The sequence below is a fragment of the Eriocheir sinensis genome, unplaced genomic scaffold, assembly GCF_024679095.1.
Source record: "Eriocheir sinensis breed Jianghai 21 unplaced genomic scaffold, ASM2467909v1 Scaffold191, whole genome shotgun sequence".
In the NCBI taxonomy this organism is placed as follows: Eukaryota; Metazoa; Arthropoda; class Malacostraca; order Decapoda; family Varunidae; genus Eriocheir; species Eriocheir sinensis.
Window position 1 is genome coordinate 86000 of NW_026111306.1, and position 22718 is coordinate 108717.

General features: G+C 48.2%; 1 protein-coding gene across 1 annotated transcript in view; it reads left to right on the forward strand.

Annotated features, from left to right (window-relative positions):
* Window positions 1-5662, forward strand: part of LOC126990698 (fat-like cadherin-related tumor suppressor homolog) — a 61288-nt gene extending 55626 nt beyond the window's left edge. Inside the window, exon 2 of the mRNA XM_050849383.1 lies at window positions 1509-5662. Within this exon, the coding sequence (XP_050705340.1) occupies window positions 1539-4991 (3453 nt within the window). The 5' untranslated portion in view covers window positions 1509-1538 and the 3' untranslated portion in view covers window positions 4992-5662. The remainder of the gene's footprint in view (window positions 1-1508) is intronic.
* The last annotated feature ends 17056 nt before the right edge of the window (window positions 5663-22718 follow it).

Here is a 22718-nt window from a genome sequence, read left to right on the forward strand (position 1 = left end):
TTCGTAGTGGCTTAACTCTCTCTCTCTCTCTCTCTCTCTCTCTCTCTCTCTCTCTCACACACACACACACACACACACACACACACACACGCACATACGGGCAAACATTATAAAGTGGTAATCTGTTTGTTTACCTGAAAAATATCTGATATATAACAACCCTATGCGGTGACTGGTCTGAATGTTCCTCTCTCAACTCTCTAAACTCCTTTCCTATTTGTCTTTCCCGCCGTAACAAAAGTCGTGGCGCTGCTGCTGCTGTTTGGGTTTGAGGAAAAGCTTCGGGGGACTCTGGACCGTGAATGCCTGAGGGCCAGTTTTACAGTCCAATACAGCAAGTTTGTAAGCTCACCAACCAAACATACAATAGGACAAAAAAAATTACTTGTATCTCTAAAGTGTTTGGTGGTGATATAAAAAAGAGGGAATTTTAGGAAACTACACAGGAAAATTTTATTGGTATCTAGTATTGCGTAGAAGTAACGGAGCATTGTGGTGAATATGGTTTGGTTTGGGAGCTTACAGTGATTGTGTTGGACTGTCGAGCTGCCCATGAGTGTAGGTCTCGGGAAATGGGTCTCGTATGGAGTATGCTGTTTTTCTTCTTCACTTTGCTTTCTTCTTTACTGTATTTAATCGTCTAGTCTGACTGTAATTATAACTGATGTGTTTTTCATCCTTTTGGGAGACTGTAGACCGTGACTGACAGAGAAGAGGTGAAGGGAGTGAGTCGTTACTAATAAGGTCACGATTATAATGTTTCTATCTCTCTACACTGTTCTTTGCTGTCACGTTCCATTCCAGTTTGATGATAACTACGGTATTTTTTTATCCTGTTTCAATGCATACCTGACCTCTTTTGAATTTTGAATCGGTTGTTTTTATAATCGCCATTCCTTCCTTCCTTGTAAAACGCCTAAATTGTCTGTGTCTGTTTCTCAGCTCATCTGTTTCTCTGAATATTTGTCTGTCTGTCTCTCACCCTCACACACATGCACACACACGCGCCTTCCTGACGGGCCGAGGCAAGGTGGTGTGAATGGAGTCCTCGAGCGCACAGCGTTTCTTTATTCCCGAGCGTCGCGGCGGGCGGTGGCGAGGTGTTGTCGTGGCGGCAGTGAGGGATGGAACACCCGGGCAATGCATCGCCGGCCTCGCGTCGCCCAGTGGAACGCCAAGGACATATTGCATGCACGCCACACACACGATTCCCAGATGATATTTTGTATTCCTAGTTTTTCCGTCGCCTTTTCTTGTTTCATTTCTTTCTCGATTCATCTTCATTTTTCTCTGGTTCTTTTTTTAATTCCTTTGTTTATTGGTTGCGTGTTTCCTAGAAAGTGTTTTAGGCAGGTAATTCAGGCGTAAGGCTTCTTTCGAAGGCATTTTTTTATGATCTAAATATTTGATGCTAACCATACATACACCTGTGTGTGTGTGTGTGTGTGTGTGTGTGTGTGTGTGTGTGTGTGTGTGTGGACGTGTAACATTGTGTCGTCTCGTTGCAGGTGATGCCCGCCCCCACGTGACATGATGACATGATGTCCCAGGGAGCGGGCCTGCGGACGCTGCTGGCCCCGCCGCCTCCCGCACGCCACGCCCCGGACAGGCCACCTCTCAGGCGGCGGCCGCGGCCACCCTCGCGTCTCTTCCTTCTGGTGCTTCTGCTGGGGCTGCCGTGGCTGTGCTGGAGCGCCGCCGCGGCAGCCAGCCCGAAGTCTCTCAGGTTCCTGAGGGACTGGTACAATGTTAGCATCTACGAGAACTCGCTGCCCAGGACGCACGTGTCCGGGAAGGAGCTCATGGGCGTGTCCCTCGAGAACCTGCCGCCCACCACCCACGTCACGTACACTATAGCTGAAGGGGACACGCACGGCTTCTTCACGGCCGAGTCGGAGGTGGTTGGCGGCGTCGTGGTGCTGCACGTGAGGACAAAAACAGGGTTACGGGACGTGCTGAACCGTGAGCGGCGGGAGCGGTACAACTTAGTGGTGGAGGCGCAGGCCCGCAGTGCCGTCCGCCGCGGTGCGCCCCTCAAGGCCAGGGCCAACGTGACGGTGCGGGTGCTAGATACGAACGATAACATACCGTTGTCTTTTCCCACGTCGTACCAGGTGGGTGTGGGCGAGGACGCGGCGCTCCACACGCCGCTCCTCTCCGTGACGGCCCACGACGCCGACGACGGCATCAACGGCCAGGTCTACTACCTGCTGCAGGACCACACGTCAAACCTGTTCGCCGTTCACCCGACCAAGGGCGTCCTGAGCATAACACGCCCACTCTCCCACACCTATGGGCGGCCACACAGGATAACAGTCCTCGCCCAGGACCGCGGGCCGCAGCCACATAACACGCGGGCCTCCGCCGCGGCGCGAGCCACAGTGGAGGTCCAGGTGTACCAAGTCAACATCCACGCGCCAAGAATCTCGGTGCAGCATCTGCCCCACGTGGTCGAGCACGCCCACACCCACATATACGCCATCATCAAGGTGGACGACGAGGACGAGGGCGAGAGTGGCCGCGTGGACCAGGTAGTCATCGTGGCCGGGGACCCCGACAGGCTCTTCAGCGTCACACAGGTCCACGACAAGGAGTACAATCTCGCGGTGCTCAAGCTGCTGGACCGCGAGCTGGCGCCAGAAGGCTACAACCTAACCATCCAGGCCGTCGACTGTGGGACTCCCTCGCGCAGGACGAGAGTCAGCGTCCAAGTCAACATTGCCGACGTCAACGACCACGCACCCGTGTTTGCGCGGGAGCAGTACGAGGAGGCGGTGAGCGAGGAGGCGCCACCCCAAACCCCCGTCGTGCGGGTGGCCGCCTCGGACACGGACCAGGGCATCAACGGCAGAGTGCTATTCAGGATCGTGGCAGGGAATGATGACGAAAAATTCTCTATAAACCCTCGCGCAGGCCTAATTTCAACGGCTGACTGGCTGGACCATGAGCTGACGGCCTACTACAGCCTGACGGTGGCGGCGGTGGACCAGGCCAGCAACGCCCACAGGAAACAGTCCTCGGCCAAGGTTATAATTCGAATTCTTGACGCCAACGACAACGCGCCTCAGTTCAACACGCCCAACACGGAGGTGACGCTGGACGAGAATGAGCCGACGGGGTCTTACGTCACACGCATGGTCGCCACAGATGCAGACTCGGGAGAGAACCGCTTCCTGTCGTACAGTATTGCCAATCTGGACCAAGTTCCCTTCGTGATTGACCCTTTCGACGGGACAGTGCGAACCTCCGCCGTGCTGGACTTTGAGGCCCAGCGAAGAATCTACACCATCAAAGTTCGTGCGTCGGACTGGGGCACGCCTTTCAAGAGGGAGACGGAGACAACAGTGAAGGTAAAGGTTCGTGACGTGAATGACAACCGGCCGCAGTTCGTCGGCGTGGACTGCAGAGGTTGGGTTTCCGTGGACGCCCCAGTCGGCACCAGTGTCCTTGCTCTCTCGGCTGTGGACCTTGACAACGGAAGCATCATCAGCTACAGGCTACACAATGACATGGACGAAGAGTGCTGGTCCGTTGAGAGTTCGTCGGGTGTGCTGGCTCTCACGTGTGACCTCAGGAAAGTTGTGATGCCCGGTGACCCACATAAGACGTATGTTCTCAATGTGACGGCCACGGACGGTACCCACGTGTCTGACCCGACGAGTGTGACGGTCGCGGTGATCACCAAACGCAAAGATGGCCAGGCCGCCCTCAAGCAACACTCCCACGTCGAGTGTCACGAAACGGATATAGGATCGAAGGCTGAGGAAGTGGAAGCGGCCGCGGCGGAGAACAACGCCGCCGAGGAACACTACGCCCTGTTGCCGCTGCGCTACGGCTTCAACTCCCACCCACCAGAGCTCCCAGAAAAGTTTCCCAGCATCGTCAAGGTCCGCGAGGATGCGAGTATCGGCACCGAGCTGCTGACTGTGGCGGCGAAGGACCATGACCGGGGCCACAACGGCCGTGTGGTGTACGCCGGCTCCAGCGGTGACACGGACTCGGTGTTCAAGATAGGCTTTGAAACAGGGGTCTTGAAGGTGGTGGCTGAGCTTGATCGCGAGAGGACGCCAGAGTATTTCCTTAACATTACTGTGTATGACCTCGGCGTCCCGCACAGGAGTGTGTCAAGGAATCTCACAGTCAAAGTGGTCGACGTGAATGATAACGCTCCTGAGTTTAATCGTGTGAGCTACAGCCTCCACCTCCCCGAGAACACGCGGAACGGCACCAGCGTGGCTCAGATCACTGCCCAGGACGCGGACGAGGGTCTGAACGCCCAGATAACGTACGAGTTGGTGTCGGATGTGGACGAGTTCACGGTTGACAGAACGACTGGCATTGTGTACATACTGGGCGGCCTGGACCGTGAGCGGCGGAGTGAGTATGACCTGCGGGTGAGGGCGTGGGACGGCGCGCCCGAACACCCGCAGTCTGCTCTGTCCCGGCTCATGGTGACGGTCCTGGACATCAACGACTGTCCGCCAGACTTCGGTGCCGCCCGCAGCCTCAGGGTTGACATCCCGGAGGACCTGCCGCTGGGCGCGGTGGTGGCGTCCCTGCAGGCCACCGACCCGGACCTAGGCATGGGCGGCCAGCTGACCTACAGCCTCGTCAGCGGCCACGAGTATGTTTTTCGCATCGACGAGAAAACCGGCGTCGTGCGCCTCGCCCAGCCGCTGGACTTTGAGGCGCGGCAGTCCTACAACGTGACGGTCCGGGCCCAGGACGGCGGCAATCCCGCCCTGAGCGCTGACGCCAGCCTCTTCGTCCAAGTCCACGACGTGGATGAAAACTTGGGTCCCCCGATGTTCCCCCAGCGCGTGCTGCGGGCCTGGGTCAAGGAGAACCTGCCCCCCGGCGCTGAGGTCATCACGTTGGAGGCCCGGGACCACGACATTGACCAGCTGCTGTACGCCATCACCGGCGGGGACGGCCAGGGGTACTTCTCCGTCGACACGCAAGGTGAGTACCCATTTCATGACTTGTGGTAGCTGTCAGAAACATTCCAACCTTTGTGGCTCACCGACAAGCCTGTGCTATTTGCAGAGTTGCAATTCATGCGGTGAAAATAACTCCATTATGGGTTTTATATGAATGATGAGTGAATGCTTAGATAAAGATAAGAGTGTATGTAATAAGTGAATGGGGCACGTTAAGAAGCCTGTAGTCACGCTGCCGCCTCCCCGGCGTGCCCGCGCGGCCCCATGATGGACCTTTCATGCGGGCCGGGGCCAAATCTTCCAGGCTCCGCGGCCCCTAAGGTTGAAATCCTCGAACTGAACCAAAACTCTTTACATACATCTTGCGTATTTATTTTGCGGAAGTTAATATCTTCCTCGGATAAAATGGAGACTTTTGGCTTCGCTTTGGCTTTGCGTCGCTTTCCCCCAAAAGAATGAAAGAATCGTTCTCGTAAAAGGAAGAAATTCAATTACTAGCCTTAATGGAACGGTGTTTAGAGCCTCAGAGAAACCACGCGACGTACTTGGAGAGACGTAACATGTAAAATCAAGAAAGAGGTAGATAACCCAGATACATACACATAGATAAATAGATAAGTCGATAGATAGAGAAGGGGGGCAGCCAACAGTGAAGGGGATGGAGCGGCGTCGGGAGGGGAGGGCCGCAGCGAGGGAGGTGCAGCCGCTGTATCTGTCTGGCACGTCTGAAGTTAAGGCGCCGCACCTCACCGTATGCACCGACCTTCATCACGGCCGTGTTTACCCAGCCCCGCCGCGAATGTTACGGCGGCGGGCGGTACTTTCAGGCGGCCAAGGAAGGGAAGAAAGAAGAACGGGAAAACAAACAGGACATTGAGGATACCGTCAGTGTATTACGCTAAGGAAGGGAAGACAGGAAGGAAAGGAGAACGGGAAGACAAACAGGAAATTGAGGATACCGTCAGTGTATTACGCCAAGGAAGGGAAGACAGGGAGGAAAGGAGAACGGGAAGACAAACACAACAGTAAAGTCCATTCCTTCAGTCCATTGCTTTTGCTCGCCAAGGAAGGGAAGACAGTAAAGAGAATGGAGCGTCAGAGCGCGAAGACAAACAAAGCATTAAAGAAACCGTCGTTGAAATGCCTCCTTCCACGGACACAGAAGAAGCAGTGACACTTAATCGTACAAGCTATACTATTACGAAGAATATGAAAGGAAATATAGCGTTGATTTTTCCGTTATAGATTCACAGCGAGGTTTTGGCAGCATTTATTGTGTGTGATAGAAAACTTGTCTACCTAACATTTAGTATTCGAGGACATAGAATATTTTAGTTACGGATAAAATTACGCAATCATATGAGTGTTGCTACTTCAGTTTCGCAGTAACAATCGACAACAATGTGTGTGTGTGTGTGTGTGTGTGTGTGTGTGTGTGTGTGTGTGTGTGTGTGTGTGTGTGTGTGTGTGTGTGTGTGTGTGTGTGTGTGTGTGTGTCCGTTTGTCTGTTTGTCGGTTGGTCGGTCAGGCAGTCACTCAGTCAGTCAGTCAGTTAGTCAGTCAACCAGTCAGTCAGGCAGTTAGTCCGTGTGTGTGTGTGTGTGTGTGTGTGTGTGTGTGTGTGTGTGTGTGTGTGTGTGTGTGTGTGTGTGTGTTCAAGCAAGGGGGAGGCTGTCCGTGTTATTACCGTCGTTCCCTGTCTGGGTTCGTTCCAGTTTGTGACATTTTTCTCGTTCGTTAAGCGCCGCCTCGCCTGCTCCCCGACACACCGGCGTTAAAGTCGGCCTCGCGAGAAGCTGTTGGATGCTGCTGCTTCTGCCCGGCCACACCAACCCACGCCTGCTCTGAGTCTCATGACCTTGTGGACCACATTCTCAAACGTTTAAGAGCATACACTCCCACATTTGATAAGGCTTTCGTAGGGGTTGTGTTAGTGTCTCAATGGGTAGTTTTATTCGACTAGTGATAGACAGTAAAAAAGATAGTAAATAATTAGTAAATAAGATAGTAAATAAGTAAAGCCCATGTTCTTAAACCCTCCGGGACTTTTTTTTTTTTTTTACGTCGCGGCCTATTGCGCCGGTAGGCTTCTTCCCGGTGGGGCCTGATGGTCGACCCAAGGCTTCTTCCCGGTGGGTCCTGATGGTCGGCCCAGCCCGTTCTGGCGCAGGCGAGTGTTTATATTTGCGCCATCTTGCATTGGCTCATGCTGCCCTCCCGGAGCTCATTTTTAATCCTAGAATCTAAGGTCCGGGTTGATAGGTGGTCTTCTGGACAGCATATGGGTAGTTTTTAAGCCACTCGGCGGCGGCTGAAAAATCCCAGCTTGGTGGCACCGGGCGGGGATTGAGCTCGCGTCCTCCTGAACGCGGCGCCGTCATTATGTCGACTCAGCCACGGCTCTCTTGCTCTCTTGGACAGAGTCGAGTCTAAAGCTATTCGTCTCATCAACTCCCCTCCTCTTACGGACAGTCTTTTGACTCCTAAGTTCCGCCGCAATGTTGCATCATCGAGGAAATTAAGAGAAAAGATTACAAAAACAGCTTGGGTGCCGTTGTTTCACTCACGAGGAATTGCTTTGTGGCTAATTCACGCCGAGTTGGTAAAGAGCAAAGGACCTTGACAAGAAAAGTCTTGTCCGCTGTGCGTTTAGTGGTCAGTCAACATGTTCAAAGAAATATGGACTTGTTGGGTCAACCCCCAAAGACATTAGTGTTCCCTCAGACACAGCCTCCTAGTCTCCGGAAACTCTCTTAATGTACACCTGAAAAGTATTAGAGGTAGATGGAGAGAGATAGATAAAAGAAGAACATAAGGAGTCTGCAAGGCCGGTGGGCTTATTCAAGGCAGCTCCTGTAAACTTAACCACACCTAAGCTCATCGTCCATGAACATAAATCCCTCCTTTACTTGGAGGTGTGTTGGCCACACCCTTCCCTGTGAGCCTAGGTGCTGGCTTGGTGTTTAGTGTGCCATGTAACTGTTATCCTCACACGCTTGTCTCGCCTCCACCGCCTTGTTCCCGACGAGCTGCTTAGTGGAACCTTTGTGTGCTGACCACCCCCTGCTGAGGGCCTTGTGTGCTGACCTCCCGCCACTGGGAGCCGGTCTTGAAGGCGAGCGTGTGGCGGGCGTGGTCCAGCACGGCGCCGTACTTGCACAGGAGGGAGACGCCCATGACAAAGTCATGGTCGTTGGAGGCCACCTCCTCCAGCGGCGCGGCGTTCACGCGGCAGCCGTCGCCCAAGTCCAGCACGACGCGCTTGGGCGTCCTGCGGCCTTTCCTGCTCGCGAGGAGCAGCTTGCGGCGTCTTTCAGACACGTGGAAGCCTTGGGCGCCGGTGTCCAGCAGCACCGTCATGGGCCTGGCCTACGCCGCGCCGCCCTCCCGCCGCACCCAGAGGACGTCAGGCTCCACGGAACGCTCCGTTTTCCTCGGCCTCCGCCGCAGCTGCTGCGGATGGCAGACGAAGAGGTCGCTGCCGTCAGGCCGAAACACCTGCACCATGCGGCCGCGCCGCAAGTGGTGGGCGTCCAGCACGACCTCGTCTGCGTCGTACATGTCCTCCAGCCACGCCGGGAACACAGTGGCGGGGACGACCATCTCCACGCCGCCCCCCAGACTGATGGGGACGGCCTTCAGCTCTATGACGTCCAGCACCCGCGAGCCGATCCAGAGGTCGATGTCCTGCTTTTCGGTGGGCTCCGTGCCGGTGATCAGCCCCAGCCTCTTGGCCATGGTGTGGAAGAGGAAGGTGATCTGGGCCCCGGAGTCCAGCTGGACGAGGCACGCGTGACCGTTCACCGAACCCAGCACACGGTTGTGGTCATCCACGTGAAGACACGGGTGGCTGCCGAGCCGCCTCTTCCTGGCGGGCACCGACGGCGGCTCCAGCACCAGCCGCAGCGTCTCGCCCTTGTCGGGGCTGCGCGGCCGCTTGTTCGAAACCCGATGCACTGGCGGGGGAGCCATCAAAGTGTTTGGTGTGTACGGCAAGGAGCCTAGAGTCCTTGTGTACATAGTATGTGCTTCGCTCCAGGAGGTAGGCTGCGAAAAGACGCTGGTTTTGGGGAACTTGGAGCTAGGAATGCACGCAGCTGAGTCTAGATCAGGTGGACGCAGAAACAAGAACACACACACACACACACACACACACACACACACACACACACACACACACACACACACACACACACACACACACATTTGGTAAGGCTTTCGTAGAAGATGTTGTGTTAGTATTTCCATGCGTAATTTTATGAGCCTAGTAATAGTTTGACGAGGCATCTGCACCGTGAACATTAAAAAAACACTCCTGAGGACCCGACTAATCTCCTTCGTGACCTTGGGAAATAGTTGTTGGGAGAGCCGAAAGCTTCTTAGAATACGTGGCGATTATGGCTTCAAATTCACGGGTTTATTCAGACTCGCATAGTGGTTATTGAAGTCTAACTGCTGGTAAAATAGTAAATAGAAGAGGTTGTTATTGTTTAAAAGAATGGTACTAGAAAAAGGTAAAATGTAGTAAGGTAAACGTGTATGTTATTATTAAAAATGTAAAAAGATAACTGAGGTACAAGTATAAAGGTGCAGAAAATCCCTAAAGTACATGTCAAAAATATATATATATATATATATATATATATATATATATATATATATATATATATATATATATATATATATATATATATATATATATATATATATATATATATATATATATATATATATATATATATATATATATATATATATATATATATAAAAAGACAGTTAAATCAATAAAATACTCCATATAATAAAGACAAAGTTCATCAAAGTACCCCCGTAAAATAGACAAAAATCAGTGAATTACCCACTTAAAATAACTAAAGTACCACCTTAAAAAAGACAAAAAAGATTATATAAAGTACCCCGTAAAAAAAAATTAAGTTCCCCCGTAAAAAAAAATCCATAAGTTCCACCTTAAAGAAGACAGAAATATCCATAAAATGCCCCCGTAAAAAGGACAGAAAAAATCCTAAGTACCCCTATAAAAAAGACAAAAAAATCACATAAATACCCCGTAAAAAGACAGAAAAATCCATAAAATACCCCGTAAAAAGACAGAAAAATCCATATAATAACCTGTAAAAAGACAGAAAAATCCATAAAATACCCCGTAAAAAGACAGAAAAATCCATATAATACCCCGTAAAAAGACAGAAAAATCCATAAAATACCCCGTAAAAAGACAGAAAAATCCATAAAATACCCCGTAAAAAGACAGAAAAATCCATAAAGTACTCCCGTAAAAAGACAGAAAAATCCATAAAGTACTCCCGTAAAAAGACAGAAAAATCCATAAAGTACTCCCGTAAAAAGACAGAAAAATCCATAAAGTACTCCCGTAAGAAAGAGTGAAAAAAAGTCGCATCAATAACCTCCAAGAAAATCACTATCAATAAGTATAAGTAAAAAGGTACAGAAAAAAACATCCTCAAAGTCCCCCCTTAGAGACAAAAGAACAGGCGCATCAATAACCTCCCGTAAAGAAAAAAAAGTCGCATCAATAACCTCCAAGAAAATCACTATCAATAAGTATAAGTAAAAAGGTACAGAAAAACACATCCCCAAAGTCCCCCCTTAGAGACAAAAGAACAGGCGCCTCAGTAGCCTCGAGGGATCGCAGTCACTCAGCGGCGTAAGCTTCTCTGAGCCTCGTCAACCCACCAGACACTTGCCTTCAGAGGATACACGCTGCTCTGTTTTATGTGCCTTTTACTTCAGCTCCAATATGCTGACGACAAGCTTTATTTTTTTACTTCTTTCTTTTACCATTAGAACTCTCTTGAACGGGAAAATCGCCCAAGAAAACTTGAGTTATCTTCTCTGTGGCCTTGGGAAATAATCGTAATGGCAGCCCGATACTTTTAAGAATATGAACCTTAAACATTTCGGGGCTCACACACACACACACACACACACACACACACACACACACACACACACACACACACACACACACACACACACACACACACACACACACACACACACACACAGATGACGAGGCTTTCGTAGCTTTTTGGCGCAATAGGCAACAACGTAAACACACACACACACACACACGCACAGAGAGATGACGAGGCTTTCGTAGAGGCTGTGTTAGTGTTTCGAAGGGTAGTTTCTTGAGCCTAGTGATAGTAAGCAATAGTAACATCGTACCGGCTTAGTAATACCAATGGAAACACTAATACTACCTATATATACACATTAGAGAAACTGCAATAACACAGTGACGCCCCAGCCCCGCACTGTGGACATCGGCGGCGTAGTTGGTGTGCTGCCCGCAGAAGGCTCGGGTTCGATCCCCGGCATTCAGTGGTGTTCATTACGGGATATTTTCACTGTGTTGTTGCAGTTTCTCGTATGTACATATACACCGTGTGTGCCAAAAAGGGTTGATTAAAAGCGTTTCCGACTAATACGACCTTTACGAAAGCAACTCACCAGACATTTCCTGGACTTTTTACTTGTACTCCAATATGCTGACGGGAAGCTTTATTTCTTTACTTCCTTCCCAGTTGATTTTATGAACTTTTTACTTCTGTTCCAGTATGATTTCTTTCCCGTTTGATTTTATGGACCTTTTACTTTTGCTCCAATATGCTGACAAGCTTTATCTGTCTTTATTTCATTCCCAGTTGATTTTATGTACCTTTTGCCATCACTAGGCTCATGAAGCTACCCATGGAACTAAACACAACCGCTGCGAAAGCCTTACCAAATGTGGGTGTGTAAGTAAGTCCCAAAATGTTTGAGAATATGAGTCGTACTTACTATTACTAAGCTACTACTAACTTACTATTGCTAGGCTTACTATCACCAGGCTCAAGAAACTACCCATCGAAATACTAACACAACCACTACGAAAGCCTTACCAAATATGGATGTGTAAGTAAGTCGCAAAATGTTTGAGAATATGAGTCGTACTTACTATAACTAAGCTACTACTAATTTACTATTGCTAGGCTTACTCTCACCAGGCTCAAGAAACTACCCATCGAAATACTAACACAACATCTACAAAAGCCTTAACAAATGTGGGTGTGTGAGCCCGAAGTGACAAAGGTCCGTATTCTTAAAGGTATCGGGCTCCAGTTACGATTGTTGTCCAAGGCCACAGAGAAGATTAATCAGGTTTTCTTGTGTGATTTTCCCGTTCAAGAAGCAGCAGTCGTGTCGAACCATCCTTAGGGTCACAAAACAGTCCACGAAAATCACATAAACTTATACGAGAGGCTTTTAAAACAGGCGAACGGAGGCGCCGAGACGTTTAAAAATACGGGCTTGAGAATACGGGCTTGATAATACAGGCTTGAGGATACGGGCTTGAGACTATGGGCTTGAGGATACGGGCTTGAGACTACGGGCTTGAGACTACGGGCTCGAGAATACGGCCTTGATAAAATGGGCTTGAGAATACGGACCTAATAATACGGTCCTTTGCACAGTTAAGGGCCGCTCGTGTGCTGCAGATGTCTGTGCACGGCTGCTCACTATCAATGGTGTAGTATATGTCGCCGCCGTGCGTCGTTCCCCTGTCGCTTACAGAGGAAGACTTTCAAAGACTTCATTGTTGGCGGCGCTGGTGTTTTGTCAGATGCAATGGATCGGAATGAGTCAGACGCGAGAGGCAAGAAAAACTGCGTAAGATTTTTGAGAAGTTGAAAATGTTGTCATAATTCGGCACTCCGCCAGTACTCGTCCGTTCACCCGCTTGGCTTCATAAACAAAACGAAAGAATTAATGCGGATGTAAGAATCTCCATTGCGTCTACTGGTAAGAGGTTCACACGGAATTGAACTCTACGGTATTTTTTCCAGAGTTTTATTATATTTACGGAATTCCATTCCTCCGAGTGTTATTTTTTCCAGTTTATTATGCATCACATATACGTGCATGCTCTCATTCACACATCACTCAGAAGTTGCATTTTCTTTTACCATGTATTTTACTGCCTTTGTTGTAGGAACCACGAAACTTCTGAATTGAGTATGTGCTCTACTCTGCCGCCTCCGAGGTGCAGCGGTTAGCGTACCTAGCTACAAATCCGCGGGCCTGGGCTCGAGTCCCGGCCCGGACAGTTGGCGTGCAGCTCACCCAGGTGTTTATCCTCCGTTTCAGGCTGGCCGATAAATGGGTACCTGGGGAAACCTGGGCAGGGTAAACTATGGTACCGCAGCTGTCACACTGGCCCGTGTCCCGGGATAATGGATTCTCACCCACCACAGGCTCAAAGGCCAATGCGACAGAAATGAGGACCGGGGCCACGCGAAGCCATAGCGTATGCCCCAACTTTACATTCCTCTAATGAACAACAGAACAGAACAGCCTTGTGGCGCCAAAGCCCCAGAAACATTATCCACCACTCAGCCGCTTCCTGCCAACAATCAGTTACCTTTTCTTTCACAACAATTACTCTGCGCCCGCCACAAGACATCCTCGATCCTCCTGACTAATTGTCTTAATTGGAAGTCTCGTGTCTCAGAGATACTAAATCCTTGCAATATAATTGTTCTTCGTCCCTCTAATTCCTCTCACAAATCATCCCGCACCAAGGCAGCGCCATAGTGGCCGTGAAGGAGCGGTAATTATCGACGGTTCTTCACAGCGATTCATAGGAATAAAGGCATTGTTTCCGTCATGGATTTTCCTCCTTTTCAGTAGTGTACGCTGGGCCTTTTGTCGGTCCTGATTCCATTGTAATGCGTCCCCCAAACATTTCATCTATAAGGTTTCCTGCCCGCCATGGTTCCGGTCCCCGAACCTTGCTTCTCTGCAGGACGTGTTCTCGCCGGCTTTGTTGCGGGCGCCTTAACCAGAACCTTATCCCATTATACATTCTAAATGCAAACGTCAGAACAGTCTGCTCACCATTTTTGCTTCCAGCTTCAAGGAGGGGAATATTAATCTGCTGCTGGTACTCGCTACTTCGCTTTACGAACTCCACGATAATTGTATTACATTAGGCGGGTACGTGCAAATAGGGTACGCAATTATTAAAACGCCCACGCCAAGGGAATAACCCCGCCATGTATCAGCGTATACAAGTACAATAAATTACAAGCCGCTGATATTAACTCTTGTTGCACAGAATAGTCGCCGACAAAGGGACGAAGTGAAAATAAATTGTTCTCGCAGGTGGGGCGCGGTGTCGGGCTGGCGTGCTGATGGCCTCGTTAGGGCGGCGGGCAGGACACGCGCTGCTTCAAGAATGAGGCGGCCAGCGTGCAAATTGCCTCATCGTCGTGACTTGGAGCCTCTTTCGTGCCTCATCGTCGTGACTTGGAGCCTCTTTCGTGCCTCATCGTCGTGACTTGGAGCCTCTTTCGTGCCTCATCGTCGTGACTTGGAGCCTCTTTCGTGCCTCATCGTCGTGACTTGGAGCCTCTTTCGTGCCTCATCGTCGTGACTTGGAGCCTCTTTCGTGCCTCATCGGCGTGACTTGGAGCCTCTGTCGTGCCTCATCGTCGTGACTTGGAGCCTCTGTCGTGCCTCATCGGCGTGACTTGGAGCCTCTGTCGTGCCTCATCGTCGTGACTTGGAGCCTCTTTCGTGCCTCATCGGCGTGACTTGGAGCCTCTGTCGTGCCTCATCGTCGTGACTTGGAGCCTCTTTCGTGCCTCATCGGCGTGACTTGGAGCCTCTTTCGTGCCTCATCGGCGTGACTTGGAGCCTCTTTCGTGCCTCGTCGTCGTGAAGGCAACGCGGGAACATGACACCCGGGGGATAATCTCGCCGTGTGTGTAATACTCATAAAACACTGAAGTGTATTTCCCTAACTCTCATGAAGTCGCTGCCTGCACTACAGGCGTGATATTCACCCTGAGGACCCGCGACTTTCTGGCTCAGATTAAAAGTGTATTTTTCATCGATCATTATCACGTGCTCGCATCTCTCACGTGCAAAGTTAGTTCATTAAGGCAACTTGTTGATGTGTAAGCAGTTTCCGTCCGGGGTCGCGGCCGTCGTGATGAATTCCAATCTTTTTAACTTTCGAAATCAATGAAACTCATTTCTGTGCGTTCCTTCAAAACAGGAAGGCGGCGGTCCTTCGCCCGTGGAGTGAGTTTAAGCTGTGTAAGGAATGCCTGAGGCGGCGGTGCTTGCGTCGCCCCTCGCTCCGTGCAGGGTGGAGGGCGTGGGCGTGGCGAGTGTTTGGACAACGGCAGCACAAACATGCACACAACTGCTGCAAACGGGCCCGTAATGACACGTTGGCCGGCACTGTACACATCGTAGCGGGGGAGGGCGTGTAGTGGAAGACGGTGGATCGTAAAGGTACACTAAGGGCTATTACACTGGCCAAATTTTCCGTGAATCTTCAGTCAAACCACGATTTCCGCTGGCGTGGCTCTCATATTTCTGTGGTTTTCTGACTCGTCCACGATCTTCCAAAGCTACGGTTGATTTCACAGAATGACGACGGTATTACTCACCACCATCAGCAGCAGCAATTGCAAGAAAAAATTAGAACCACGCCAGCGGAAATCGTGGTTTGACTGAAGATCCACGGAAAATTTGCCCAGTGTAATAGCCCCTTTACACTCCTCGCTATCATCGTGTATCGACATAATACTAAGTTGAGTGTTTGAGGGCAGGAACTCTTTTATTTTTTTAACTTTTTTTATGATTATTTTAAGTACTTGCGTAGTGATATCTTGAGAATCACCGCATTTTGTGATATATAACCGGTTTCGTCGTCTCCCAATTTGTGAGAAACTCTTCCTTTCCTCTGACGTGTGGCGCGGACTTTAAACTTTTGATCCCGTTCTGTCGGTGAAAAAGAGGTTCAGCCCAAGTTATATGATGCCTCGATCCTCGCCTCGCTTCCTTGTGTCGGTGAAAAAGAGGTTCAGCCCGAGTTATGTGATGCCTCGATCCTTGTGTCGGTGAAAAAAATGTTCAGCCCAAGTTATGTGATGCCACGATCCTTGTGTCGGTGAAAAAGAGGTTCAGCCCGAGTTATGTGATGCCACGATCCTTGTGTCGGTGAAAAAGAGGTTCAGCCCGAGTTATGTGATGCCACGATCCTTGTGTCGGTGAAAAAGAGGTTCAGCCCGAGTTATGTGATGCCACGATCCTTGTGTCGGTGAAAAAGAGGTTCAGCCCGAGTTATGTGATGCCTCGATCCTTGTGTCGGTGAAAAAGAGGTTCAGCCCGAGTTTTATGATGCCTCGATCCCCGCCTCGCTTCCTTGTGTCGGTGAAAAAGAGGTTCAGCCCAAGTTATGTGATGCCACGATCCCCGCCTCGCTGCCCTCGCTCCGGCCGCCAAAAACTGGTCTTAAGGTAAATTAGGAACCGACCTCTTCGTTGCATTGTTCGAAGATGATGAGGAAGATGATTTGGCTTCTTCGCTATAACGTCCATGGCAACGATTTTAGTCACTTCAGTCACGATAAAGTGTGTGCCTCGATTTGGTATTTCTTTTTCTTCTTGTTCTTCTTTTTCTTGTTCTTTTTCTTCTTGTTCTTGTTCATCAGCTTCACCTTTTTTTCTTCTCTTAATTTTCTTGTTTTCTTTTTCTTCTTCTTTTTCTTCCCCCTCCTTCTATCATCATTATTATCATCATTATCAAAGTCCTAACCACCACCACAACCTCCACCATTATCATAAGTATCATCATCATCATAGTCATCTTTATTAGCATTATGACTTTCCCTAACAGCATCACCACCACCACCACCCCTAATATAGTCATCACCAACATCAGCGTGACCACCACCACTACCATCGCCAAGAAGAAGAAGACGAAGAAGAAGAAGAAGAAGAAGAAACTCAAATAGAAAAGGAAGAAAAAACAAAAGATGAAGTAGAAAAAAAATAGGAAAAGGAAGAAAAGAATAAGAGGAGGAGGAGGACGAAGAAGCAGAATAAGAAAAAGAAAAAGAAGAAAAAGAAGAAGAAGAAAAAGAAGATGAAGAAAATAAGAACAAGAACAAGAACAAGAAGGAAGAAGAGGAGGAAGAAGAAGAAGAAGAAAAGAAGAAGAAAACAGGAAAACAAAGACGAAGAAGAACAAGTAAATACCAAATCGAAGCACAAGAAGAAGAAAAGGAAAAAGAAGAAAATATAACACAAAATAGAATCACAAACATTTTATCATCGACTTGGTATCTGTGAACAAGAACAAGAACAAGAAGGAAGAAGAGGATGATGATGAAGAAGAAGAAGAAGAAGAAGAAGAAGAAGAAGAAGAAGAAACGACCATCACATGTTTTCTGGGCGGGGCGGCGGCGGCGAGGGGCGAGGAGAGGCGGGTCAGGCAGAGGACGTTCGCTGTTTGCTGGCGGGGCCTCGACGTCCTCCAGCGGGTGTCTTAATCATGCAAGTTAAGCCGAAGAAAAAACGTGTTGGTGCAGGCAGTAATGAGGGTCTGATCCGCCCCGCCGAAGTTAGGGCCGAGTTACAAGGGTGAAAAAGAAGTGAAAAAGGAGATAAGAGAAAAATGAAGGTGAAAGAACGGGAAAAAAAGGTAAGAAAAGAGGAAATAAAATAGTAGAAGAGGAAATAGTAAAGGCAAGAAAAAAATAGAGGAGGGAGGAGGAATAGAAAATGAAGAAAAACTAGGAAGAAGAGGACGAAGAAGAAGAAAAGAAGAATAAAAGAAACATGGAAACATGGAAACATGGAAACATGGATGGAAACATGGAAATGCAGGCAACAGAAAGCCTATTGGCTCATTACGAGGTCGCCCGCTTGGGTGATTTAATCTGCTCGACCGCCACTTGGGGCTTGGTGAGCAGATGAAAGCACCTCGATATTGAGGAGCAGATGAAGCCCTCGTTATTCAGTTTACTCTGACGCAGCGAAATGACGGTCGATTCTATATTTGAAGGAGTTATTCGCATTCATTTACTAGGATTCAGTGGTGATTTTCTGTCGACCTTCCAATTGACTGTGTTACATCGAAACTGAATTGGTAAACGGTATTTCAGTTCGTTCAAAGTTCAAAAAGAATTAATCGACGTTATTGAACTTTTGATACTTGAAGACTTGAATCATATCCCTCGTAGGCGTCTTTTCTCCAATGTAAAGAGATTGAGTCGCTTGAGTCGTTCGTTCCTCGTACGGTTGAGCCCTGAAGGTTGGAATCATCTTTGTGGCGTCGTTGAATCCTTCCAGTAAAGCAATGTCCTTTCTGTAATTGGGAGAAACTGCACTGCATACTCGAGGTGCGGTCTTACCATGGAATTATACAAGGATAGCATCACGTCTGGTGTTTTACACTCGAAGTTCCTCGCTATGAACCCGAGCATAATGTTGGCCTTGTTGTATGCTTTTTTACAGTGATTCGCGTGTTTCAGGTCACTGCTGATAGTGACTCCAAGATCCTTTTCCTCCTGCATCGCTTGCAGAGGTCTCCCATTCATGATGTATGTGTGGTTACTATTTTGGGACCCAATGTGCATGACTTTGCATTTGTCAACATTAAAAGACATTTGCCATTTTTCCGACCATTCGATAATGTGATTGAGGTCTTTCTGAATGATTTCGCAGTCGGTCCTTGTGAGGGCATCTCCACCCACCTTGGTATAAAAGGAAAGAAAAGAGAAAAAGAAGGTAAAAGAAAAAAGAAAAATGAAGGTGAAAGAACGGGAAAGAATGTTAAGAAAAGAGTAAAAGAAGGAAAAAGAAGGAAAAAGAGAAGGAACACTGATGACATTGCCTCCCACACACTCCGCTGAGCATCAAGAAGAAAAAAGAAGAAAAAAACGAGGAAGAAGAAAAAGAAGAGTTGAAGGTAAAAAGGAAAGAAAAGAGAAAAAGGAAGGTAAAAGACTGTAAGAAAAGAGAAAAAGGAAGATAAAAATGAAAGATTATGAAACTGACCTCTCTATTGGCTACTCTTTACTTCGTCTTTTATAGGAGCAGCGGTTAGCGGGCTTTTTTTTTTTTACACTCTTTTTGTTGCCCTTGAGCTGCTTCCTTTGGTGTAAAAAAAAAAATAATAATAAATAGTTGTATACTGCCTGCTTCATATATACCGGTTACACGATAACTCCCTCACCCTTCCGCCCGTACCCTCCGTGGTCTAGTGGTTAGCGTGCCTAGCTACGAATCCGCGGCTGCAGGTTCCAGTCTCGGCCCGAACAGTTGGCGAGTGCATCTTCCCTTTCGGGCTAGTCAATAAATAAGTATCTGGGAAAACCTGGGGAAAGTAAACTGTGGTTACCCGGATGACATACCTGCCCTGTGTCCCGGGGGCATTATTCGGAACTGTATACTGGCTCGGTCCCATACCCACAACCAGCCAATCAACAGTCAGATGTGTCAGCCAGACTGAGCCAGTCACGACGCAGGAAGGGTTTGTACAATGACGTCATAAGGTTTCTATGTAACAAATATATGAAATCAATATATTGTTGCCTTATTATTAACAACAGTGTGTGAGTAGCAATAGTCCAAAAAGGAGTAGTTGAAAAATATTTTTTAATGCATTTCCTTAAGCTTGAAGCCAAAGACGTAACTGTTAAAATGATGATGAAGGATGCAAAGTTGCCATGTGCACTCGGACACAATAACAGTGTAACCTCCAGGGGCTGGATTCATCATACCATTTACCGGACCTGTGGCTGGTAAGGTTCGCGGTATCTTCACCCACCCGGTAAATTAGCATTCATCAACCACTTACCGCACCTCTGGTAAGGCCAAAAGTTACCGCGGCTCCGAGCACCCGTAAGTGAGTTACCGCAGGCGTGGTAAGGCGGGTATACACTGCCGCCTCAGGTTTATTTTTCCGTCTGACTGCTTGTATCGGCGGTTCCTGAACATGACAACGCAATGCGATAACCTCGGTAGTTGCAGGAGTATGAAAACGTATAATAGTGACGGAAATAAGTGGCGAGAGACGTGAAAAAGACCATGATCAAAGGACAGCGGGTCACCCGGCGCGCTGAAAATGACGTCAGCAGGTGGAGAGATGAAATAGAAAACGAAAGTATTCACGTCGAACGGTAACGCAAATAAAATCGAAAGTATTCACGTCGAGCGGTAACTCAAATATAATCTAAACAGGCTTTCATTGTCTTTGACAAATATCGTATCTTCTATAGGTTTCTGTAGTGAATTTAACACACAGAAATTACGTACACACATCTTTAGGTAATGTTTCTTGCTTATACAGACTATAAAGCACTTGACTGTCTATATATGCATATTCTAGACAGTATAAAAATACAAAACATGCGGTACTTTTTGTGATGCGGTACTACCGCACTAAGTACCGCACTTCCTATCTGGCCGTAGCACCACATTTAGGGGCAAATACAGGATACACAACTATCGACGTATGTAAGTAGCTAGGAAGGGTTTCAGTGAACCACACGTTCCTGTTTTGCAGCTTTATTATAACTTTTTAAAACTTAGTGAAGTGGTCCATGACACCATCACTTGAGGCCGCCTGTGAACACAACAGACAAGCCGGAAGTGGATCTAGGCTGGAGTGACGGCTGGTGTGCTGCTCCTTGAAGGTTGGGGGTCCTGGGCAGTAGCGGCAGCACTGTTCAGCTACACTTCACATTGCACACTCGCGTTATCCTAGGAAACAGTTACTTCTTAACTAAATCATACACGACGGACACAAATTACATATACTGGAATGACCTATTTGTGAAGGTCAAAAGTGTCACTGCAGTATGGCTAGCAATACACCTCTTGCCTAGACTGTTATATTTCAAATGTCCGTCCACAGGCAAGAATTTTAATGATGTAGAACAAACACATCGCAGACTTGTGAGTGGGGTAATTTCTTTGTCTGTATTATTGGCTACTTGTGATAAATACTATTGGATACTCATAGTAAATATTCAGAATATTTCCTTATTAATTTGAAAGTTTTGACATTTGACTTAATAGCCTCCTTGAAGGTTCAGCATGCATGTCAACCACATGGTAAAATTAAAAACAGGAAAAAATAGTTGCCTCCTTGAAGGTTCAGCATGCATGTCAACCACATGGTAAAATTAAAAACAGGAAAAAATAGTTGAATGTATTTTTTTTGCATCATTTTTAGATAATTTATGGACAATAACTTAGGTATTTAGATTGCATTTATGTACTACTATAAATAATTCCAAAAGCTGAAGTTAAAAATTTAATACTGCAGGCTAAGTTAAAATAATTACTACAGCCCAAGTTGAAATAATTACAACAGCCAAAGTTGAAACTCCAAAAGCCTGAAAATCCCACATTGAAGAAGTACAGAGCTAGTTTCCCCGGGCCGTCTTCGGACAAGGGCCCGTTCCCCTTTTGATACTAGGGGATAAATCTTGCGTACACACACACACGCACACAAAAAAAGGCAGTCATAAACCCCGACACGGTCTTGATACCACTCGATTTCTCGCGTGTTGTGTCGCTCGTTCCCAACATCAATGCGAGAACACCAACTTGGAAGAAGTTTCTTATACTCTTCGTCACACTTACGGATGACGTGATCGCCCACGTTATCCGGATTCAAAATGGTGTAGGCTGGTCGGAGTCCTTCCGAGTTCCAGCTAACCCTGGACACACAGCATACACCAAGATCTTGCGCCTGACTGGCTGTCTCGCTTAGTTGAGATGAAGGTTGTCCTCGTCACCAGGGTCTTCAGATCTCGGCGGTGGGAGAGATACAGGTACACGATGAGTGTGGCCTCCCTCATACTCTTGGACCCACCGTCACGCAAGTGTACTTGGACAGGCAAGGTATGGGGGATATCGGCGACACCTCGACTTACCTGGATTTCTACTGGCTCTTATAAGACATACTTAATGAGGTCAAAGGGTTTGCGGACGAGAACTGCTATTATCCCACCTATTGGCCCGCCGCGTCAAAGGGTTTTCAGTGAATTTCTACTGGCTAGCTCATGACATGCTTATTGAGGTCGAAGGGTTTTCACTGAATTTCTACTGGCTAGGTCATGACATGCTTATTGAGGTCGAAGGGTTTTCACTGAATTTCTACTGGCTAGCTCATGACATGCTTATTGAGGTCAGGGTTTTCACTGAATTTCTACTGGCTAGCTCATGACATACTTATTCAGGTCAAAGGGTTTTCGGAAGAGCACCGCTATTATCCAACGTAGGGGATGATTTTCAAACAGATTTCAGGCAGGTCTCTTAATCTAAAGATGGTCACCGCCGGGCCTTTGAAGACGAAGGGGATAAAGTTCAAACTGAACTCAGACATGTCACTGAATCTAAAGACTGTCACCGCCGGGCCTTAGAAAACGCAGGGGATGAAGTTCAAACTGAACTCAGACATGTCACTGAATCTAAAGACTGTCACCGCCGGGCCTTAGAAAACGCAGGGGATGAAGTTCAAACTGAACTCGGGCATGTCACTGAATCTAAAGACGGTCACCGCCGGGCCCTAGAATACGCAGGGGATGAAGTTCAAACTGAACTCGGGCATGTCACTGAATCTAAAGACTGTCACCGCCGGGCCTTAGAAAACGCAGGGGATGAAGTTCAAACTGAACTCGGGCATGTCACTGAATCTAAAGACGGTCACCGCCGGGCCCTAGAATACGCAGGGGTTGAAGTTCAAACTGAATTCACCAGGAAGGGAAGGTAGACTTTCTCCAGCAGGATCATTAAGGGGAGGTAGACTTTCTCCAGCAGGAACAGCATGAAGGGGAGGTCCAGGCCAGGCTCCACCCACCCACCCCTGTGGACAACAAGGGGTATGAAAAAATCAAAGAGACAGCCGGAAAATGGAAAAATTCATGAATAACTTAGTGTT